The following is a 17,813-nucleotide window of genomic DNA, read 5'->3' as shown; positions in this document are numbered from 1 at the left end:
TCGAGAAAAATTGTTTGCGTGAAAAGAAGTAATCGGAAATTAATACTGTATTTCAATTATATGTATTACGAGCGAGTTATGAATAGCTGATGCTATATACTATGAATTCTAAATCAATAGTTTCTATTTACTAATAAAATGTCCTCTCCGACCACAAGCATCTAGGGGGCGAAAAAAAGACGCAAGTTAGTTTTCTCATGAATGATAACAAGACTACGGTTTTTTAGGCATTTGGATATGTTTGATCACATCAAATAGATGAATGACACATCATTGATAAACATAAAGTCTGATACGTTAGATTAAAACTGTATGTACCCCACCCGTAACATTTTCTTCCTTCAGTCAACATAGAGAAGATCAAAGATGAGTAGCATAACCATCGACATCGACTCGAAATGTGACAAAGTTTCATTGAATACTAGCAATATTTTCTCCCACAAGACTAGCACACAATAAAGTTTAAAATGTGGAGCTTCAATATATGAACAGATGGAGGCATGGAGTCCATATAGATTGGAAGAAAGATTGTCCAGTTTACTTGGATTCATAGGTAAACTAATGTAAGATTTCTTTTATAGTCCTACCAAACATTGAAGAAGATTCTCATACTCCTCACAGAAAAGAGATAGAAACACCAAGTTTGGATCGATATCAGCAACATCAATCCTCCATCTTGGCCTTTTTTAGCAGCTTAACAACCTCCATCATTGTAGGCCGCATCCACGGCTCGTCGCGTGTGCATGACCTTGCAATGTCAAGAACACGCAACATCTGATCCTTCAAAGATGAAAAACGAGACAAAAAGGGATCGAGTATTTCACAATCCCTGCCATTTTTAATCATCCATCTCACCCATCCTACAAGATTGCCTCCCTCAACATCGGCTTGTCCGATAGGTGCTCGTCCTGTTACGAGCTCGAGCATCACCACTCCAAAGCTGTAAACGTCTCCCTTGGTCGTGGCCACCATTTTCTGGCCGTATTCTGGGGGTATGTAACCGAATGTACCCGCTAGAATGGTCGAAACATGGCTCTCGCAAGCACTAATTATACGAGCCAAGCCAAAATCCGAGACACGAGGTTCAAAGTTTTTGTCTAGCAATATGTTACTGGACTTTACATCTCTGTGAATGATGTGGGGAACGAACCCGTGGTGCAGAAAAGCAAGCCCCTTAGCAGACCCCAAGGCAATCTTGATCCGAGTAGCCCAGTTGAGCCCTTCAAATGCAGCTGCCTGATTCCTCAGCCAAAAGTCCAGGCTCCCATTTTCCATGTAATCATATATCAAGAATCTCTCATCTGCGAACACACAATAACCAAGCAATGATAGTAAGTTGTCGTGTTTTACCTTTCCAATAGTCTCCATTTCGGCCAAGAATTCGCGTTCCCCATGTAAATGGCCTCCATTAAGCCTTTTGACAGCAATAGTTCGTCCATCGGGAAGCCTTGCTTTGTATACCGTCCCGAATCCACCATCGCCAATGATACTACTCTTGCTAAAATTTTCAGTTGCTGATAAAATATCAGCAGCTTTTAGCCGCAACAGAGAATACTCGAAGGTGGCAACATTAATACTCAAGGGCTCCTTTATTTTCTTTTCTAAAAGCCCCTCATTAGAAGCTGACTCAGGCTTACCATTGGAGCCGCCAACAACTGTGCTGTCCTTTTTCAGCATTTTCCATCTGAGAAGACCACAGAGTAGGATCAAGAAGATTATCGCGCCAATAGCAACAGCTAACAATGAAGAACGACGCCCAATTGAAGTGGACGAATAAATTTTCCTAGAAGGTAGCATAGGTAGGCCAAGAAAACATGACTTTGCCTCAGCGCAAGAGGCTGGAAAGCCCGTAGAGAAACTGTTGCTGGAGAAATTTGCAAAAGCGAGGCCTTCTATGTCACAAATTTTACAGGGAAAATCATATTGAAACTTGTTTTCTGATATGTCAAGATACGTCAATGCATCAAGTGTTGCAAGAGAAACAGGCAATTTTCCTGTGAATGTGTTGTTGTGAAGGTCCAATACAGAGAGAGATGTTAGATTTGAGATTGAATCATCAAGGAAACCAGAGAATTTGTTGTTGCTGGCATTAAAGACCAGGAGAGAACTGATACTTCCAAGGCTGAACGAAATCGAGCCGGACAAATAATTTGAACTGACATCCAAATAGGACAAAGTTTTAATACGGAATAGTGAAGCTGGCAATGGACCTGTTAAGACATTATCTGAGAGATCAAGCTTGGCTAGATTTGGCATTGTCAACCCTATATTATCAGGAATCGACCCTCGAATGTTGTTATGAGAAAGTACGACACCTTGAAGATTTTTCATTGAGAAAAACTGAGAATCGAGGGAACCTGATAAATTATTGGATGACAAGTCAAGTAAAGTTAAATTAACAAGTGAAGCCAACCCATCAGGGATACTCCCATTGAGCTTGTTTCCCTGAAAAAGTAGTTCTGTGATAACGATGCAGTTCCTGATTGATTCGGGAATCGGCCCCTCAAGGTCATTGCGAGACAGATCAAGCATGCCATAATGTTGAACGAACTCCGAGTCTGGTAAAGACACTCTCTGGAAACCGGAACAAATCTCCTCGGGTATGAACCCAGATAAATGATTGTCTGAGAGGACTAAGTTGTCTAACAACTTCAGTTCAGATATGGATTTTGGAATTTCACCTGTCAGCCCATTTGCACCGAGATCCAAAGATACGAGGTTTGAACACTTAAATACTTCCGATGGTATACTTCCAGTTAACTTATTACCATGTAAAGATAAATTAGTCAGGTTTTTAAGCTTTCCAATGCTAGAAGGGATGTTGCCTTCAAACAAATTACTATCAAGTTGCAGTCTTTCAAGCGTCAGGACGATAGAAACTGCACTTGATATTGTCCCTTCAAGTAAATTATCGCTTAATGAGATCTCCATAAGTGTTTTGGACTCCCAGAGTTGATCTGGAATTCTACCGTGCAATTTGTTTTTTGAGAGTTCCAAAATTATCAGTCCAAGTTTCCCAAAATAGGCTGGTATTTCACCCGAGATTTCATTGTCAGACAATATCAAATCTGTGAGGCTATAACAGGCACTGAAAGCATCACCTATACTACCAGAGAATTTGTTTCTGGACAGTGAAAGAGTTGCCAGCGACCGAGCACTGCATATATCTGAAGATATTTTACCAAATAGCTTGTTGGCACTTACATCTAAAAGGGTCAGTGAAGGAAGACGTAGTAGTGGTAAATTCCCAGTAAAAAGGTTCTGTGAGAGCACAATAGACTCGGCTTTTCTCCACTCGGAAATCCACCCGGGCACTGGACCTGACAAGTGGTTTGAGTCAAGGAGAAGTGAACTGATGGACTCTAGTCCTACAAGATCAGAGGGTAAGTGACCAGAAAATGAATTAAAAGACAGATTTATTATCTTTAAATTCTTGCAGTTTCCCAAACCAGAAGGTATGGTTCCATGCAACCCCGAGTTTGGAGCAATGAGATAAACTAGATTGATCAGCCTCCCAATACTTGCAGGCAATTCTCCATCAAAAGTATTCTGGGCTAGATTCAAGTAACTCAAGTGACTCAGCATTGAAATTTCTTCAGGAACATTTCCTTTGAACCTGCAATTCTGAAGATCAAGTACTTCAAGATTTGTCAGATTGCCAATCGAAGATGGTATGGTCCCAGTAAGAAAATTCCATGCAAAATCAAGAATTCGAAGCATCTGTAGTTTCCCAATTTCTGCAAACAAACTACCCGAAAATTTGTTCTGTCGAGCACTGAAGTACAAAAGCCTTGTAAGATTAGCTAAACTCAATGGAAGACTCCCAGAGAAAACGTTGTTGCTGATATCAAGAGACTCCATTTGCTGAAGGTTACCAAGTTCTTTTGGGAGATTTCCCGAAAAAGAATTTGAATGCAGAGATAGTTCCTTAAGCTCAGTGAGTAGACCAATTGTAGATGGTAAAGTTCCCGAAAAACCATTGTCATCAAGAACAAGTTGCTTCAGATATTTCAGTTTAGCGATGCTTGGAGGCAGCACTCCAGTTAATCTATTGTCACTCAGATCAAGAACCTCTAAATTCTCTAAGTCCCAAAATTCTTGATAAATTTCACCAGTGAAAGCACAGCGGCTGAGGTTAAGATATTTGAGAGATCGAAACTCACCAATTTTCCTAGGCAATGGAAGGTTATGAGGTGATTTATTTTTACATGGCAATTCTATATGGCTTACTACTAAACCATCACACTTTATTCCGGCCCATTTGCACGGAAAAGTCTCCGGATCAAACCAACTCGGGAGAATCTCTTGTTTATCAACTAGGGAGTTTCTTAGATCATTCAATAAGTCAGTATCATTGAGTAAAATGGCACTTGAAGACAGTTCCGAAATGCAGCAGACGAGCATAATGAGGAGAAGAACGCAAGAAGATTTCCAACAAGCATTTGTAGTTAGGAGCATCTTTAGGATAGCAGATGCACTTCAGATATCAAGGTAAGCCTGCGTTTATGAAATAAATTAGATGAAAAATTTTCTAAAATACCCTGTTGTTGTCATGTAAATTACTTTAGATGATTCTAAGAAAAACTACTTCGTATAATCTAATGGAAGAGTTGTAAACCAACTGTACAAGTAATCAATAATCATAGACTGACTGGTCAAGGAGCTGTATTTCAAGCAAATGCCATAAATTGCAACTTCATCACTTGAGAACACATAAGCGGAAAATATATGACAGGATGAACCAAGAATTTTGAATAGGAAGCAGCATATGATATAGAATAGTATATATGTACACCCCCCCTAAAATCTTATTTTCTGAAAATAAAAATTCTTTTTTTAGAAAAATTAAATGTGTAACTTGAAACTTGAAGCAGACATCCATCTCGTGGTTGCTTATACTTTTTGCTACAATCATTCATGAGATGAGACTGATTCAACTGAATCAGTTTCATTACTTGGACTATTGAAGTGCTAGTGCATCAAATCGGGCTTTGAATGGGATGAGACTTCCAGCCCAAGTTTAACTCATAGTTGGATTGTTTTTTTAGGCCTGCCGGGCAGCCCAACCTAATTAAAAGTGTTGTAGATAAAAGAGAAACGAAAATTTATTGCAAAGATCTCATCCTGATCTTGATACGAGTCATCGGCCTTGGAGACGAAAAATTATGACTATTAAAAACATCATAAAGAAATTAACTTGGGCCTGACTTCAAAATTCTTAACCTCAAAAAAGCCACCAGCCCCACCAGATGCTAACTTATTGACTGCCCACAAATCATGATCTTCCTAAATCAAAGAATTGGTTTTTTTATACATCGCACGAACACGGGAGCAATGATTGAACTATGATAATAATCCAAAATACTCTAAATTTCATTCACATGGAACATGCTAGAAAAGTGTCAACCTATGGTCTTTAACACAAAAATGTTAGGGCTAAATATTTATGAACACAAAAAATCCAATAATGATCAAATGCAGAATCCAAGAAATTTAAAATGAGGCATTTAATAACAGGCAAAGTGTTCCCCCTTAAGAGATTTCATGGCAATTTCAAAAGGGAACACCTGAAGGAATTCTGTGTGTCAGCTTTGTATTGATTGTGAGTGGTGTGGCAAGTAATAACTGGGAAAAAATGCCAGCTTTATTCCCAGGCGTTGGACTCGAGAAAGATTCACAGTGGGGGGATACCCAAAAAAACACCATCTAAACCTCATTTCGATTTCAACAATCAATAGATGACAGAACAGGAATTGATCCAGTTTCTTGATAATTTGGATTCCCATAGATTTGAAACAAAAGTTGAGTCTTTCTTTAAATTTTAACTGTTAGTGAAGAAGAAAATAACCGCGGTTCAAATATTTGGTAACGCTATTTCATTTCTGTTTAAAAAGATTTAAAAAAAGGCTCAAATCTAATATACCAAAATCAAGTCAAATAATATAAATTAACTAAGGTGTGTATATTCAAGATCTTAAAACTTCAAACAAATTATGAGCTGAACTATTTAGTAACTCAATTTCAGTTGTGGTTACTGACCAAAACCAAGAACCAATTTTGATTCCGAGGACGATGGTCGACTCTAATATAAAATCGATATTCATTCATAGAATATATATATATATATATTAAACAGCATCCATTTCCCATCAATTAGCCCACAATCTTTACACCTCTTTCTGCATGCACGTAGGCTAAAGCTGCAGCCTATAGTAATTACCCAGATCATTAAACTAGTTTCTTCTGTCAAATTTCTCTCAAAAATGATTATCAACTGGAAAGGGCCTCGACGTTTTCCAAGAAGGAAGAGTTCAGACACTTATTCAACAATCAAATGCCAATCATCTTCTACAAATAAATAAATAAAAAAAGCCGTAAACCAGCAAACTAAGAAACCACTAAAAAACCTCACATTACCAGTTTAGAAAGAGCATGAAATTTCCCAATACCAACTTCACCAATCTTCTTGTCGAAAACCCAAACCCAAGAAAAAAAATCCCAGAAGCGAGGATGCTTAAGCAGAAAAGAGCGAGCACGCAAATCAACAGAAACACCTAGTGATAGAGTTTGTGGGTCCTAAATTTGTTTTGCAACCGTTTCGTAGTAGAAAATCATTTTGCGAGACTGGGAATGGGGATTTGATTCTGTTGTACAGAGAGTCCGTATGCAGAGCGATGAGCGTCGTTTTGTGTGTGTGAAAGGCGTGCCTCCCATGAGAATGTACCTGAAATTAATTAATCTCTCTGCTTTTCGTAATCAAGAGGAGTTGGTGACATGCATAAAAAGCAGACGGTTACAACTAAATACTGATTTTTGGAAGGACACAAAAAATTTTAGTTCCATGTTTTTCTAAAAAAAGAATCAGGCAAAAATTTGTTGAGACCGTCTCATGGTCGTATTTTGTGAGACGGATCTCTTATTATTTTTTATTGTGAATACCGACAGGATTGACATGTCTCACTGATAAAGGAGACCATCTCACAAAAGATCTGCTCAAAAAATTATTAATTATAACCAAACCTCAGATAAAACACTATTCAACATGCTTTAGTCTGCAGTAACGATGACTCTATACTGGTTACTACCAGTTTGAAACAACTTTGACTTCGAAAATCCGATGGATTTATGGAATTAGTAGCTAAGTTATTATTTTTGAAATTTAAAAAAAGAAAAAAGGCAAGAGAGTTACCACCTAAAACAAAATCTTAGTTGGTATTAAAAATATCTGATCTAAGTAGGAAAAGAGATGATTAAATCAAAATAATTTTGTTTAAAGTTCGATAATTTTTCAAAGGGTTATATGAATGTACTATCGTGATTGTCTGAAGTTATAATTTATAGTTCATTACTTTCGTTAAATATATGATGCAAATGTCATCGATCAATGAGGTTTTACATATCGAGCGTAGCGTTATTAAAAATATATTCAATGATCCACATTTATCCTTATATGTGGGATCCGTATTTATAATTTATAGTCGGTGACATGTATGAAATGACTAAGATGATGAATGAATTTGAAATTAGGACATAAAAATATAGCATAAGATATTTCAAATCTTTTATTTTAATTTTGAATCAAATGACTTTATTGATTGATGGTGAACCGAGGTCGGCTCAACCAAAGAAGGCCTGACCCAATAAGCTCAACCGTGTGATTGGCCCAGCCCAATTAATATAAGGGACTTAGCCCAGACGACGGGCCTTCCATTGCTGAGTCCGCAAGTAGCCCAACCTTTGAACTTATTCACGTATAAATTATATGTTAAAATTTGAAAATAACTTAAATAATAATTGATGCTTTTTAATTTTACTTTCAAATTATTTACCTATTGATTTAAGAATAAAAATATATCATACTCATTTATATCTATTACTTTTAATGTTGCGATGAAAACTGCTCTTAGGAATAATTCTTTTAGTCTTTTATTTTATGGCAAAAACTTGTGTGAGACGGTGTCACGAGTTGTATTTTGTTAGACAGATATCTTATTTGGATCATACATGAAAAAGTATTATTTTTTATGGTAAGAGTATTACTTTTTATTGTGAATATCGGTAGGATTGACCCGTCTCTCAGATAAAGATTCGTGAAACCGTTTCACAAGAGAACTACTCTTATTTTATTAACAAAATTGCTAATTTATTTTTGATATTTGCGGACAGATTCAATTGAATACATAAAAGGGTACAAAAGTCATTGTCTTTATTTGATTTGATGGTGAAACCTAACAAAAGTATAATGTAATGGTGGAGTTTGTCATAATGGTTATATCAAAGGGTTGATGTTATGTTGTTAAAGAGTGAGTCTCATATGAGACCGTCTCATGGATCGTAATCTGTGAGACGGCTCAACTCTACCATATTCACAATAGAAAGTAATACTTTTTCATGGGTGACCCAAATACGAGACCTGTCTCACAAATACGACCTGTGAGACCGTCTCACACAAGATTTTGTCGTTGCTAAATACCCAAAATATAATACATCATAATTAATTGTATAAAAAAATTATCGACTGATTTTGCAATACACCCTTAGGTCGCATTTCAATTGAATGATTTGGATTTGAGAAAATAATTCCGAGAAAAGATTCAAATGACTATATTTTTTGGGAATTTAAAATCCTTTGTACTAATTAACAAACAAGTAAAAAATTATTTGAATAACATGGATTTGAAATTTTTGGCTCCAAATCCATAAATCCAAAGTCAACCTTAGATTGCACTTGAATTGATATTTTTTAATGAAGTGATATTATTTAGAAGAAGAGTCGGAGTTATGGATTTCAAATGAAATATGTCTTCAATGTTTGAAATCAATAAATATACCATTACATGATATAAAATGGATATGAAATCTACGTTTGTTTTGTTTATTCAAGCAAATCGATAAACTTAAAATCAACAACTTACAAATACAGATCCGTAGAAATGCTAACGTTAAAATCGCACTATTTTAGTGTAGAATCGTTTCTGGAGGGAATCACTTGAGGCATAAGGTGCATAAGATTTACAAACATGGGTTAAAAGAATGATATAAACAATAGACCAAAGAGAAATTATAACCCTCTTCCCATTTGACAAAAAGGAAACTACACTTGAGAGTAATCTAACAGAGCAAACTTCACATGCAAACCTATTTTTCCACCTTCAACAACCAACTTAGCGGCAGTTACTAACCAATGTCCCGGGACATCATATGGGCCTCGTGAAACTTCGGTGGTATCGACATATTTAAGCAGCTTCGTGGATCGAATGGGCACAGGTGGACCATCAGGGAAGACACCTGAATTAAGGGCTGCCGCAGGCTGCTTTGGAGTATCGGCCACGGCCCTTTGGGTGAATGTGAAAGTCGTGCTCAGTTTCGTGAAAATATTGGACTTTCGAGATGCTTCGGGCGTTGATGCCCACTCTGTTTTGCGGATCGTGCAGTTCGGCAAGTGGGTGTAAAGTAGACGGAGGTGGAGGACCTTTCGGGGCCATTTTCCCTTTATTATGAGCTGTGCTCCGGTTACAATAAAAACGCCACTGGATTCTCCTTGAACCCAGGTGGGATCGTGTTTAACAATGGAGGAACATATATTTGAGAATTTCTTCCATCGGACTGGTTCTAAGAACTGGTCGGAGAATTCATAGTCATCAGAGCCTCGCCACTGGGGCTTCTGTGCGGTCGAAGTAGATGAGGCAAATGTCATTATATCTGGAAGATTTGAAAGATGCTCTACATGAACAGCTAGACGATTGCTTTTCTTTCCTTCCAAGTATAGGCGGAGGCCAAGCACGGGTTTTTGATCACTTACAACCTACAGTTGAGCTCAAATGATGAGGTTTTTTTATCAACAGGTGCAATCACTAATAGAGGATATAGAAATTCAGTTCAGTCAGGCAACTCAGTTATTCTTAGAAAACCCGTAATTTCACAAAAAATTACACATGAAATCGCAAACTCCCGTTCATTGGGGACTGCTCCTACCCTGCTCGCCAATTCCCATCCTCGGGATTGCCTCTGATTACCAATTTATAAAAATAACCATCTAAATAACAAAACCAGGTGAAAAAACTTGGCTTCTGCAAATACGCAGAAGTAACATATTACGTCTTTCGATACCTGTTACAGTGGTTCCTATTAATGAAACATGAATTTGAAGATCAAGAGCCACGATTCTCATATAAAAAAAAAGAACATAACTTGAAGTGAATTCAGTTCATGATATCAGATAGCATACCGAAAATCTAAATAAACTCCAAATGTTTGTCCTACCCATTCAAATTCACATCATACAATCAATCAGAGTAATCTCTAGGGGATCATTTAATGAGTGCACACAGGACCTAGGTAAGCCAGCATGCTGGGGTGTAGTAGCAAGATAAGAATGGTGCAACCATCTATAATGAAGCGGAATGCTTTATTTGGATAAAAGAATCATGATTAGAACTCCAAAAATTAATCAAGAGCAGTGAGACTTTGCATAATTTCGCTTCCAATGTACAAATTTAGTGCACACCTGGGTGGAGCTGACATAAATCTTTGGACCTAAGAAACAGAACTGCAATGAAGGGATAGATGTTTTCCTTCTTTGATGCCTCAGGGGCAGCTCACAGAACAGAGGCGCCCACTGTCTCGGAACTTGAAACTCCAAAAAATATTGCAAATCTTCTATAGCTGGCTTGTCTACAAAGAGAAAATTAAGGTTAATTTTCCATTAATAATTAATACTGGAGGAAAAACCCATGCATAAGTGTAGACAAAAAAGGCATAACAACGAAAGAAAAAAATTTATTGGTCGTATCAGATAATCAGAAGAGCATACACCACAAGTAAAGAAAGAAATTTATTGGTCACATCAGAGAATCAGAAGAGCATACACCGTAAGTACAGGTTAATGGCGTGACTAAGATAGCCACTCCCAGGAATTCCATTAAGTAGAGAGGTAATGGGGACAAATTTGAAAAGAATAGCTTCGGGATTAGCTGCCATTGTCTGGAGCCACCGGGAATGACTTTGAGCAAACATGTCACCACCTCTTTTTGACCATATAATTGTGAGTCCCTGATTCAAATAATATTACAAATCAACTATCATAATGGCAACAGTAATTATAATAATTATTATTATTAATATATGTAAATATAAGGGTGACTTACATCCTTGCTTGATGTTTCAGTAATGCTGGTAAATTGCATGGTATGTGGCTGTAGCATACGAGTAAATACCTCGGGAACCTACATAATGAAACCATTTCAAGAACTCAACAATCATAGTATAGTCTAACGAGAATCAAGTAATCGAGAAATGAATACAAACAGGCACATGCACAAGAGTACACATACACAAACATGTACCAACCTTCTTTGGGTTATCCTTTGCCTTCCTCTCTAGAATAGGACTATTAGCATCAGAGAACAGACAATCTCCAAGTTCCTCCAAATATCCTTTGAGTTCAGCCGAAGGAACTGGAGAAGATGACCTCTGCTTAATACAAAGTAAATCCTGGCCCCCAACTGCCAATCCCACAACTATATGCGTTCCGTAGGTCTCAATAAATCTGGCTAATAAATATCAATCAGTACCATGACAAGATAGAAGATGACAAATAGATGGTAATAGTTCTCGAGGACACTTGGCAAGGTCGGAAACACATGCCTAACTGAATCTAAAGCATGAATGCAAGGGGAAGCTCCGGGGGAAGGTTGTAAAGAAGAAAGAACTATAGCATGCAAAAAAAATTCTGCATTGGAGACTCATTTTCACATGCCACGGTTTATTTGAAAAATACATCACTACTTGCACAAGTCAGATTTTCCAACGATAGAAGCAAGAACACAGTGGCTTTAAGAAAAGGAGGGCACATTCATGGTATCCCGTTCACAACAGGTTAAGAGGGTAAAATCACTGCAAAAACTATTCATGGGGCTAATAAGATGCAACACCGACAAAAACTATTTATAGGGCTGCTAAGATGCAATACCAACGCACACCAAGAATCCAAGTTTCAATCACTAAATAACTGTGTCATTTAAAAAGTTCTACAACAGAAAAGGCCATTAATCCTCCAGCAACTACCATCCTCCAGTATTTTTCTAGGGAAAGTCATTAACTTGGCAAAAGCACTGCTTTTGTATCATATCAAAGACTATTTGGCCACACAAACTCTTTCAGTTTTACAAGTAAAAATCTTACTCAGTTCAGAATTAAATGTCTATGCATACAAGTATGACTATGAGATTTGAAATCAGAAATCAAAAACAAATTTGGATGAGTTTTAGAAGTCCAAATTAAGGCTTATCTGCCAATAAAATTCATCGGAAACCATAGGCATAAGCTTTACAGTCAACTCAAAGTTCTGATATACTAAAATAATACCAAGACTACAATCATGGTTTTTGTACTTCAATTACTATAATGTTCATACTGGCTATCGACCCTAAAACTTCTCATGATTTCAAAAAGAGAGAAGGGTGTTAAGTTGAATTTACCTGGATAATGCAGCTGGATTCCAACGAGATGGAACAGACTTCTTCACATGGTCGTGAAGAACTAACTGTGATGCATTAAGGTGCAAACAGAAAAGTGAAATGAAGTAACCATCAAATGCAAGATGTTTAGCGTCCTCAGAATCATTCAACCAGGCTCCGGTTAAATCAAAAATAGCATTAAGATACCCAGACGGCACTTTTCCCTGGACCGACGACTTCTGATTAAGTAGCTCCGACATCTTCAATAAAAACAATTTTTCTTAGCTAAAAGGACTTCGAAATCTATATAAACAGACGAACTGAAATAATATGACAGAAACAACCCTTTCAATGGCAAAATCCATATAACCAGACAAACTGATCAAATCAATGAATTCAGGCTCATACAATTCATGATTCCATTCTTTCTTTCTTAATCTGATGCCAACATATATTAACTTAAATCAGTGACTGGAATCTATTCATATCGAGATTACATATCCGTTCACGTGTTAATTTTGTTTGACATAGGATAGATCAGAAAGATGTCTTATCCTTCATTTTTACATTTTAAATTTTATTGAGGAATTTTAATCTTTCGTTCAAAAAATAATTCAATCTTCAACAACTATAACTAACATTACAACACGATTGTTGTCTGGCTGGCTCACTCACACACCCAAAAGTTCACTCGATTCTTCATGACATCAAAGTCATATGATCACTGTCGATTAAAGAAAACAAATCCTTTCCTGGACCCCGAACTACACACACAGGCTGATTACAAGTTCACAGCAAGCCAATCCCAAGAGACTACCCTTCTACATAAAAGAGTTGTTCGAGCTTATTAGCCAACACCCAACAATGTCGGATCAAAACACATATCCAACACAAATGATTTATTAACAGATTATCGATTGATGCTTTCAAACACCGATATAAACTAACACCACAACAATCTAAAAAAATGTCAGTTTTTTTTTTTTTTTTTTAAAAAGAAGAATCAATCCCACGAGCTCATGTAAGGATACAAAATTCAGAAAAACAAATAACCTGATTGAACTGGAGAACATCAGACTTGAACCTTATGTGATCCCCTTTATCGACACGGATGCACTCCGGCACGCCCGGAATCGTGACTCCTCCGCCGAGCCCCGGCACGACAACGTCACGCCTCGTCTCTTCATCCAAAACCACCAATCTACCACCCTCGGGACACCTCTTCACGAACTTGAGCCTGAAGTCACTTGCAAGGTCGAACCCCTGGCCCAAAGCCTCCGTCGCCCGCACCTCTATGGGCCTACTCTCGTACTCCTCGGATTCAAACATGGCGGAGCAACGGCGTCGTCTTGGCTTGAAGGTGAACAGTAGTGCGTGTGTGTGAGAGAGAGAAAGAGAAGGGTGGTTGTTTGATGGGAAATGCTAAGACTTCAGTTTGAAACTTTCACCGTCTTTCGGCTGTTGATTTTGACATCATATTTTGATTTGCCTTAAATAGCATCTTTGAATTACAATGTCAATATAATTTTTTTGCGGAGTCAGAAATCCGATTCTATCCGAGCTAGAATTTTAATATTTTAAAATTGATCTACCCGAACTAATATCAAATTTATCCAAAATTGTAAAAAAAATTACATATAAATTTTTTGTTTTAGCCCGGGTGAGAAATGACGTGCCTCCGCCTTTGCATCTATTTATATATAATAATGAAAAAATAATATTTTTTCATATATGATTCTAAAATGATATATGTCTCACATGATCGACTCACAAAAAATTTTGCAATAAAAAATTGTTTTTATTCAATTTGATTGTTAAACTAATAATTTAAAATTTAAATCAAAATACTTTTTAAAAACTTATTTTTAATGATTGCAATCAGTTCTAATCCGCTATTTAATGCGCGATTATTGAAATTATTTGTGATGAATCGACGTTGTAGTTAGTTTTAATTGATTATTTGATGTGATTATTAGAAATATTTGCGAGAAATCGAGATATTTGATTGTTATGTATTGATTGATTGAACTAGATTAAATAACGATCGATAAACGTAAGATATATTAACAAAACAAACGTGTATATTGAGAGAATCGCCTTATCACGATTCGATTCAAAGAACTCTACAAAGACAACTAAACACTCCCCATATATTATCCAATAATTTGCTGTCATAATCTTTTAATTACTAAAGTAATACATTATTCGAATAATTGCATGATAAATGCCAAAAAGTAAAGCAAATGGGAAGTAATTTCATAATATAATATCATATGTTATAATATATATATATAGAATTTTGATATGTTGTACACCTACCGTGCACATCTATGTGAGCACCGATGATGTGTCACTCATCTATTGGATGTGATGAAATATAAAAAAATTGCGCATCCAATAGGTGAACGACACCTCATCGGTGTTCACATAGGTGTGCACGGGATATGCATATATATATATATATATATATATATATATATATATATATATATTTATATAATGTAAAAGAGATGAATTCAGAAATTTAAGAGAGTGGTCCACTTTGGTGGGTGTAGAAAATATGTTGACTGATGAAAGTTTTAGAGTTGGCAATGGTCACACTTACATTGTCCTACTCTAATCTAACCAACTAATTTTGTCCTCATCGATTATATATAACACGATTTAACCTGAAAAAAAATCAAATTTAGGTTTGGCGTTTTTAGGTTTGGGTGATATCGGGTTGGATCCGATAATTTATTTTGAACATTTTTTATAAACGAAAGATTAAAATTCCTTAACAAAATTTACGTTTGGTGTTTTCGGATTCGGGTTGGATCCGATAATATATTTAGATCATAAATTTTCATGATTTATTATTTATTTTGAATATTTTTTTATTTTTTAAATAATTGTTTATTTGATTTAGTAAATATACTATATTTTTCCACGACTAGACTTTCAAATTTAAATCACATATATGATGGAGATTTTGTTATTATGTATTTAAATTAAAATATTATTTTTTTAATTTTATTTAATTTTCTTTAAAAAAATTCAAAATCGGGTTAATCGGGTTGATCAGGTTGATTTGGGTTCGAGTTCGGTTGAGAGTTTTCGGGTTGGCTCGGGTTCAGGTTGGATTCGGATTGAGCACTTTTTGAAGAGAACTATTGTTTTAACCCGATCCAACACACCCAAATTGACAGCTCTACACACACATATAAAATGTATATTTATCTATTTTCGATATGGTCAAATTTGTATCGGGGATGTTATGGATGTGATACTACCATATATATATATATATATATATAGGGTGTGTTTGGTTGAGTGGATTAAATAAGGATAGATTAATAGTCAAATATTTATGTTTAAAATTTTAAGATGTTTTAATAATCATTTTGACCCGGTTTAAGATCCAATTTTATTAATCAAATAGTTATCCATAAAATTGGATCTTCAACAGGGTCAAAATGATTATTAAAACAACTTAAATTTTTAACGATAAATATTTGACTATTAATCTATCTTTATTTAATCCACTCAACCAAACACACCCATAGATTATGTGTGTCATTTCGATACCACGTCAACCATACACGGGAAAAAAAAGATCGAAATTGAATCAAATTGACGTTAGTGGTGGGTTGATTTATGGTGGTTGGTGAATTGTTGGTTTAGCGTAGACTAAATTGTAGTCTCATTTAGGTACTTGCAACTCCACATGGATTTTTAACGTTATTAATTATTTTTAAAATTTTTGAGTTACTTAATATGATTTAACAAATTATTGAGTTATTAATACAATTTACTAAAATAGGTTCTTACAATAATGTTTATTAGATGAAATTTATTTGTATCTACTAAAATATTAAGATATAATTGTTTGATAAATTGTTTGTTTTTTATGCACGCGTTATATGCTAGTACAATAGTAACAAGCCCAACAACAATATTTGTTGTTATTATCATTGACAAAAATTTATGTGAGACGGTTTCGCGGGTTGTGTTTTGTGATACAGATATCTTTTTTGGGTCATCCATGAAAAAATATTACTTTTTATGATAAGAATATTACTTCTTATTGTGAATATCGATAGGGTTGACTCGTCTCACAGATAAAGATTCGCGAGTCCGTCTTACAATAGACATACTCATTATCATTTCATTAATTGACAAGTGAATGAATTCATTTAGATTTTAGAAAATTTTATACCTTTGAAATCAATTTTTTTTAAGTATTAGTGGAAGAGAAAAAGTGAATACGCCAAAATAAATGCCGCAATAAATGATACTTGCAAAATGTCAAAACCATGGGCACGATAAATGTAACGTGTATAAAAGGTGAACATTCATAGAGATAATTTTATTGGACACGTCACTTGTTATAATATGTATATTTGGCTTATTTCGACATCAAAAGTATCCATCATAGGATTGCAAACTTAATATTTCAAAATAAAAAATTTAAGGAAACTTTCTAGAATGTTGATACCATATTATTCTAATATATATTTGGGCTGAATATTTATTTCTAATGATATGGGCTTAATAATATATTTCTTTTTAATATAACACTTGACAATATAGGTTGAATATTTATTTCTATGGGCTTATTAAGTTTTGCAAGAATTGATGAAGTCAACAAAAAAATTTAAAAAGAAAAACAAAAATTTTCAACACTAAACTACTATGTGGGATAGCAGATAAGAATTTGTTAGGATCAAACATTAATCATTAGATTAGAAGTTATAATTGTTTAGTTAAGAAGTAACTTTAATTCTTATACTCGTAACAACATAAAGTACATTTACTAGGATGCAAATAGATCGAGCTGTTGGGTTCATGAGTATGGGGAAGTCTGTGTCTATCTGTTGGTTATGTCTTATATCTTTATATACCAGTTTTAGCCTATCTGTACCATTGGGTCTGCCATCAGTAGAGATATTATTACCCAATAAGATCTGGCGTTACACTTTTACGACTTATGTAACCAACCAGATGTGCAACGTCAGTAGCTTGATACACGAGAACTTCCAATGAGATGCTACTTTCACTTATGCACAGTTAACTCAACAAAACTCATAATTTTATATAAAAACTCATAATACAAATATAAGTTATATAAAATTATGTGTTTTGTCGGAGATTTTAAAAATAAGACAAGTCTCGCACAAGTTGATTCCATATTATATGAGGAATTTTGACAACTTTGAGAAGTTTTGAAATGACTGAATTCTTATTTTGAACGTCTCGAAGCAAAGCGTAAATTTGACAGGGAGTCGTCTTCTTGGCATGCTGAAACAGATGTTACCATATTAGTTGACATCCCGCACCTTCTGCACAAGACATTGCTTTGCTTGCTGCCAAGAT

The 17,813-nt window shown here is 35.5% G+C and overlaps 2 protein-coding genes across 2 annotated transcripts; both read right to left on the bottom strand.

The window, feature by feature from the left end:
• Positions 1–482: 482 nt before the first annotated feature.
• On the bottom strand, positions 483–6,675 carry LOC140827758 (leucine-rich repeat receptor protein kinase MSP1-like). Its single transcript, XM_073190577.1, has 2 exons — positions 6,418–6,675; positions 483–4,497 (listed from the first exon to the last, which is right to left on the bottom strand). The coding sequence occupies exon 2, from the start codon at positions 4,456–4,458 to the stop codon at positions 664–666; it is 3,795 nt and encodes a 1,264-aa protein (XP_073046678.1). The 5' UTR covers positions 4,459–4,497; positions 6,418–6,675; the 3' UTR covers positions 483–663.
• A 2,266-nt stretch (positions 6,676–8,941) lies between these two features.
• LOC140827757 (MACPF domain-containing protein At4g24290-like) lies at positions 8,942–13,927 on the bottom strand. Its single transcript, XM_073190576.1, has 7 exons — positions 13,512–13,927; positions 12,480–12,718; positions 11,350–11,548; positions 11,148–11,225; positions 10,869–11,052; positions 10,508–10,674; positions 8,942–9,805 (listed from the first exon to the last, which is right to left on the bottom strand). Exons 1-7 carry the CDS (start codon positions 13,785–13,787, stop codon positions 9,095–9,097), a joined length of 1,854 nt encoding a protein of 617 aa, XP_073046677.1. The 5' UTR covers positions 13,788–13,927; the 3' UTR covers positions 8,942–9,094.
• Between the last annotated feature and the right edge of the window lie 3,886 nt (positions 13,928–17,813).

Source organism: Primulina eburnea, chromosome 3 (assembly GCF_022965805.1).
Source record: "Primulina eburnea isolate SZY01 chromosome 3, ASM2296580v1, whole genome shotgun sequence".
Lineage (NCBI taxonomy): Eukaryota > Viridiplantae > Streptophyta > Magnoliopsida > Lamiales > Gesneriaceae > Primulina > Primulina eburnea.
Note: the sequence above shows the minus strand (reverse complement) of the source record. Positions and strands in the feature narration are given on the sequence as shown.

Coding starts and splice junctions, on each gene's coding strand:
- LOC140827758 (XM_073190577.1), bottom strand. CDS start 4,458: ATGCTCCTAACTACAAATGCTTGTTGGAAATCTTCTTGCGTTCTTCTC.
- LOC140827757 (XM_073190576.1), bottom strand. CDS start 13,787: ATGTTTGAATCCGAGGAGTACGAGAGTAGGCCCATAGAGGTGCGGGCG. Junction 11,226..11,349: donor CAAAGGATAACCCAAAGAAG/GTTGGTACATGT, acceptor TTCATTATGTAG/GTTCCCGAGGTATTTACTCG. Junction 10,675..10,868: donor CATTAACCTGTACTTACGGT/GTATGCTCTTCT, acceptor TTCTCTTTGTAG/ACAAGCCAGCTATAGAAGAT.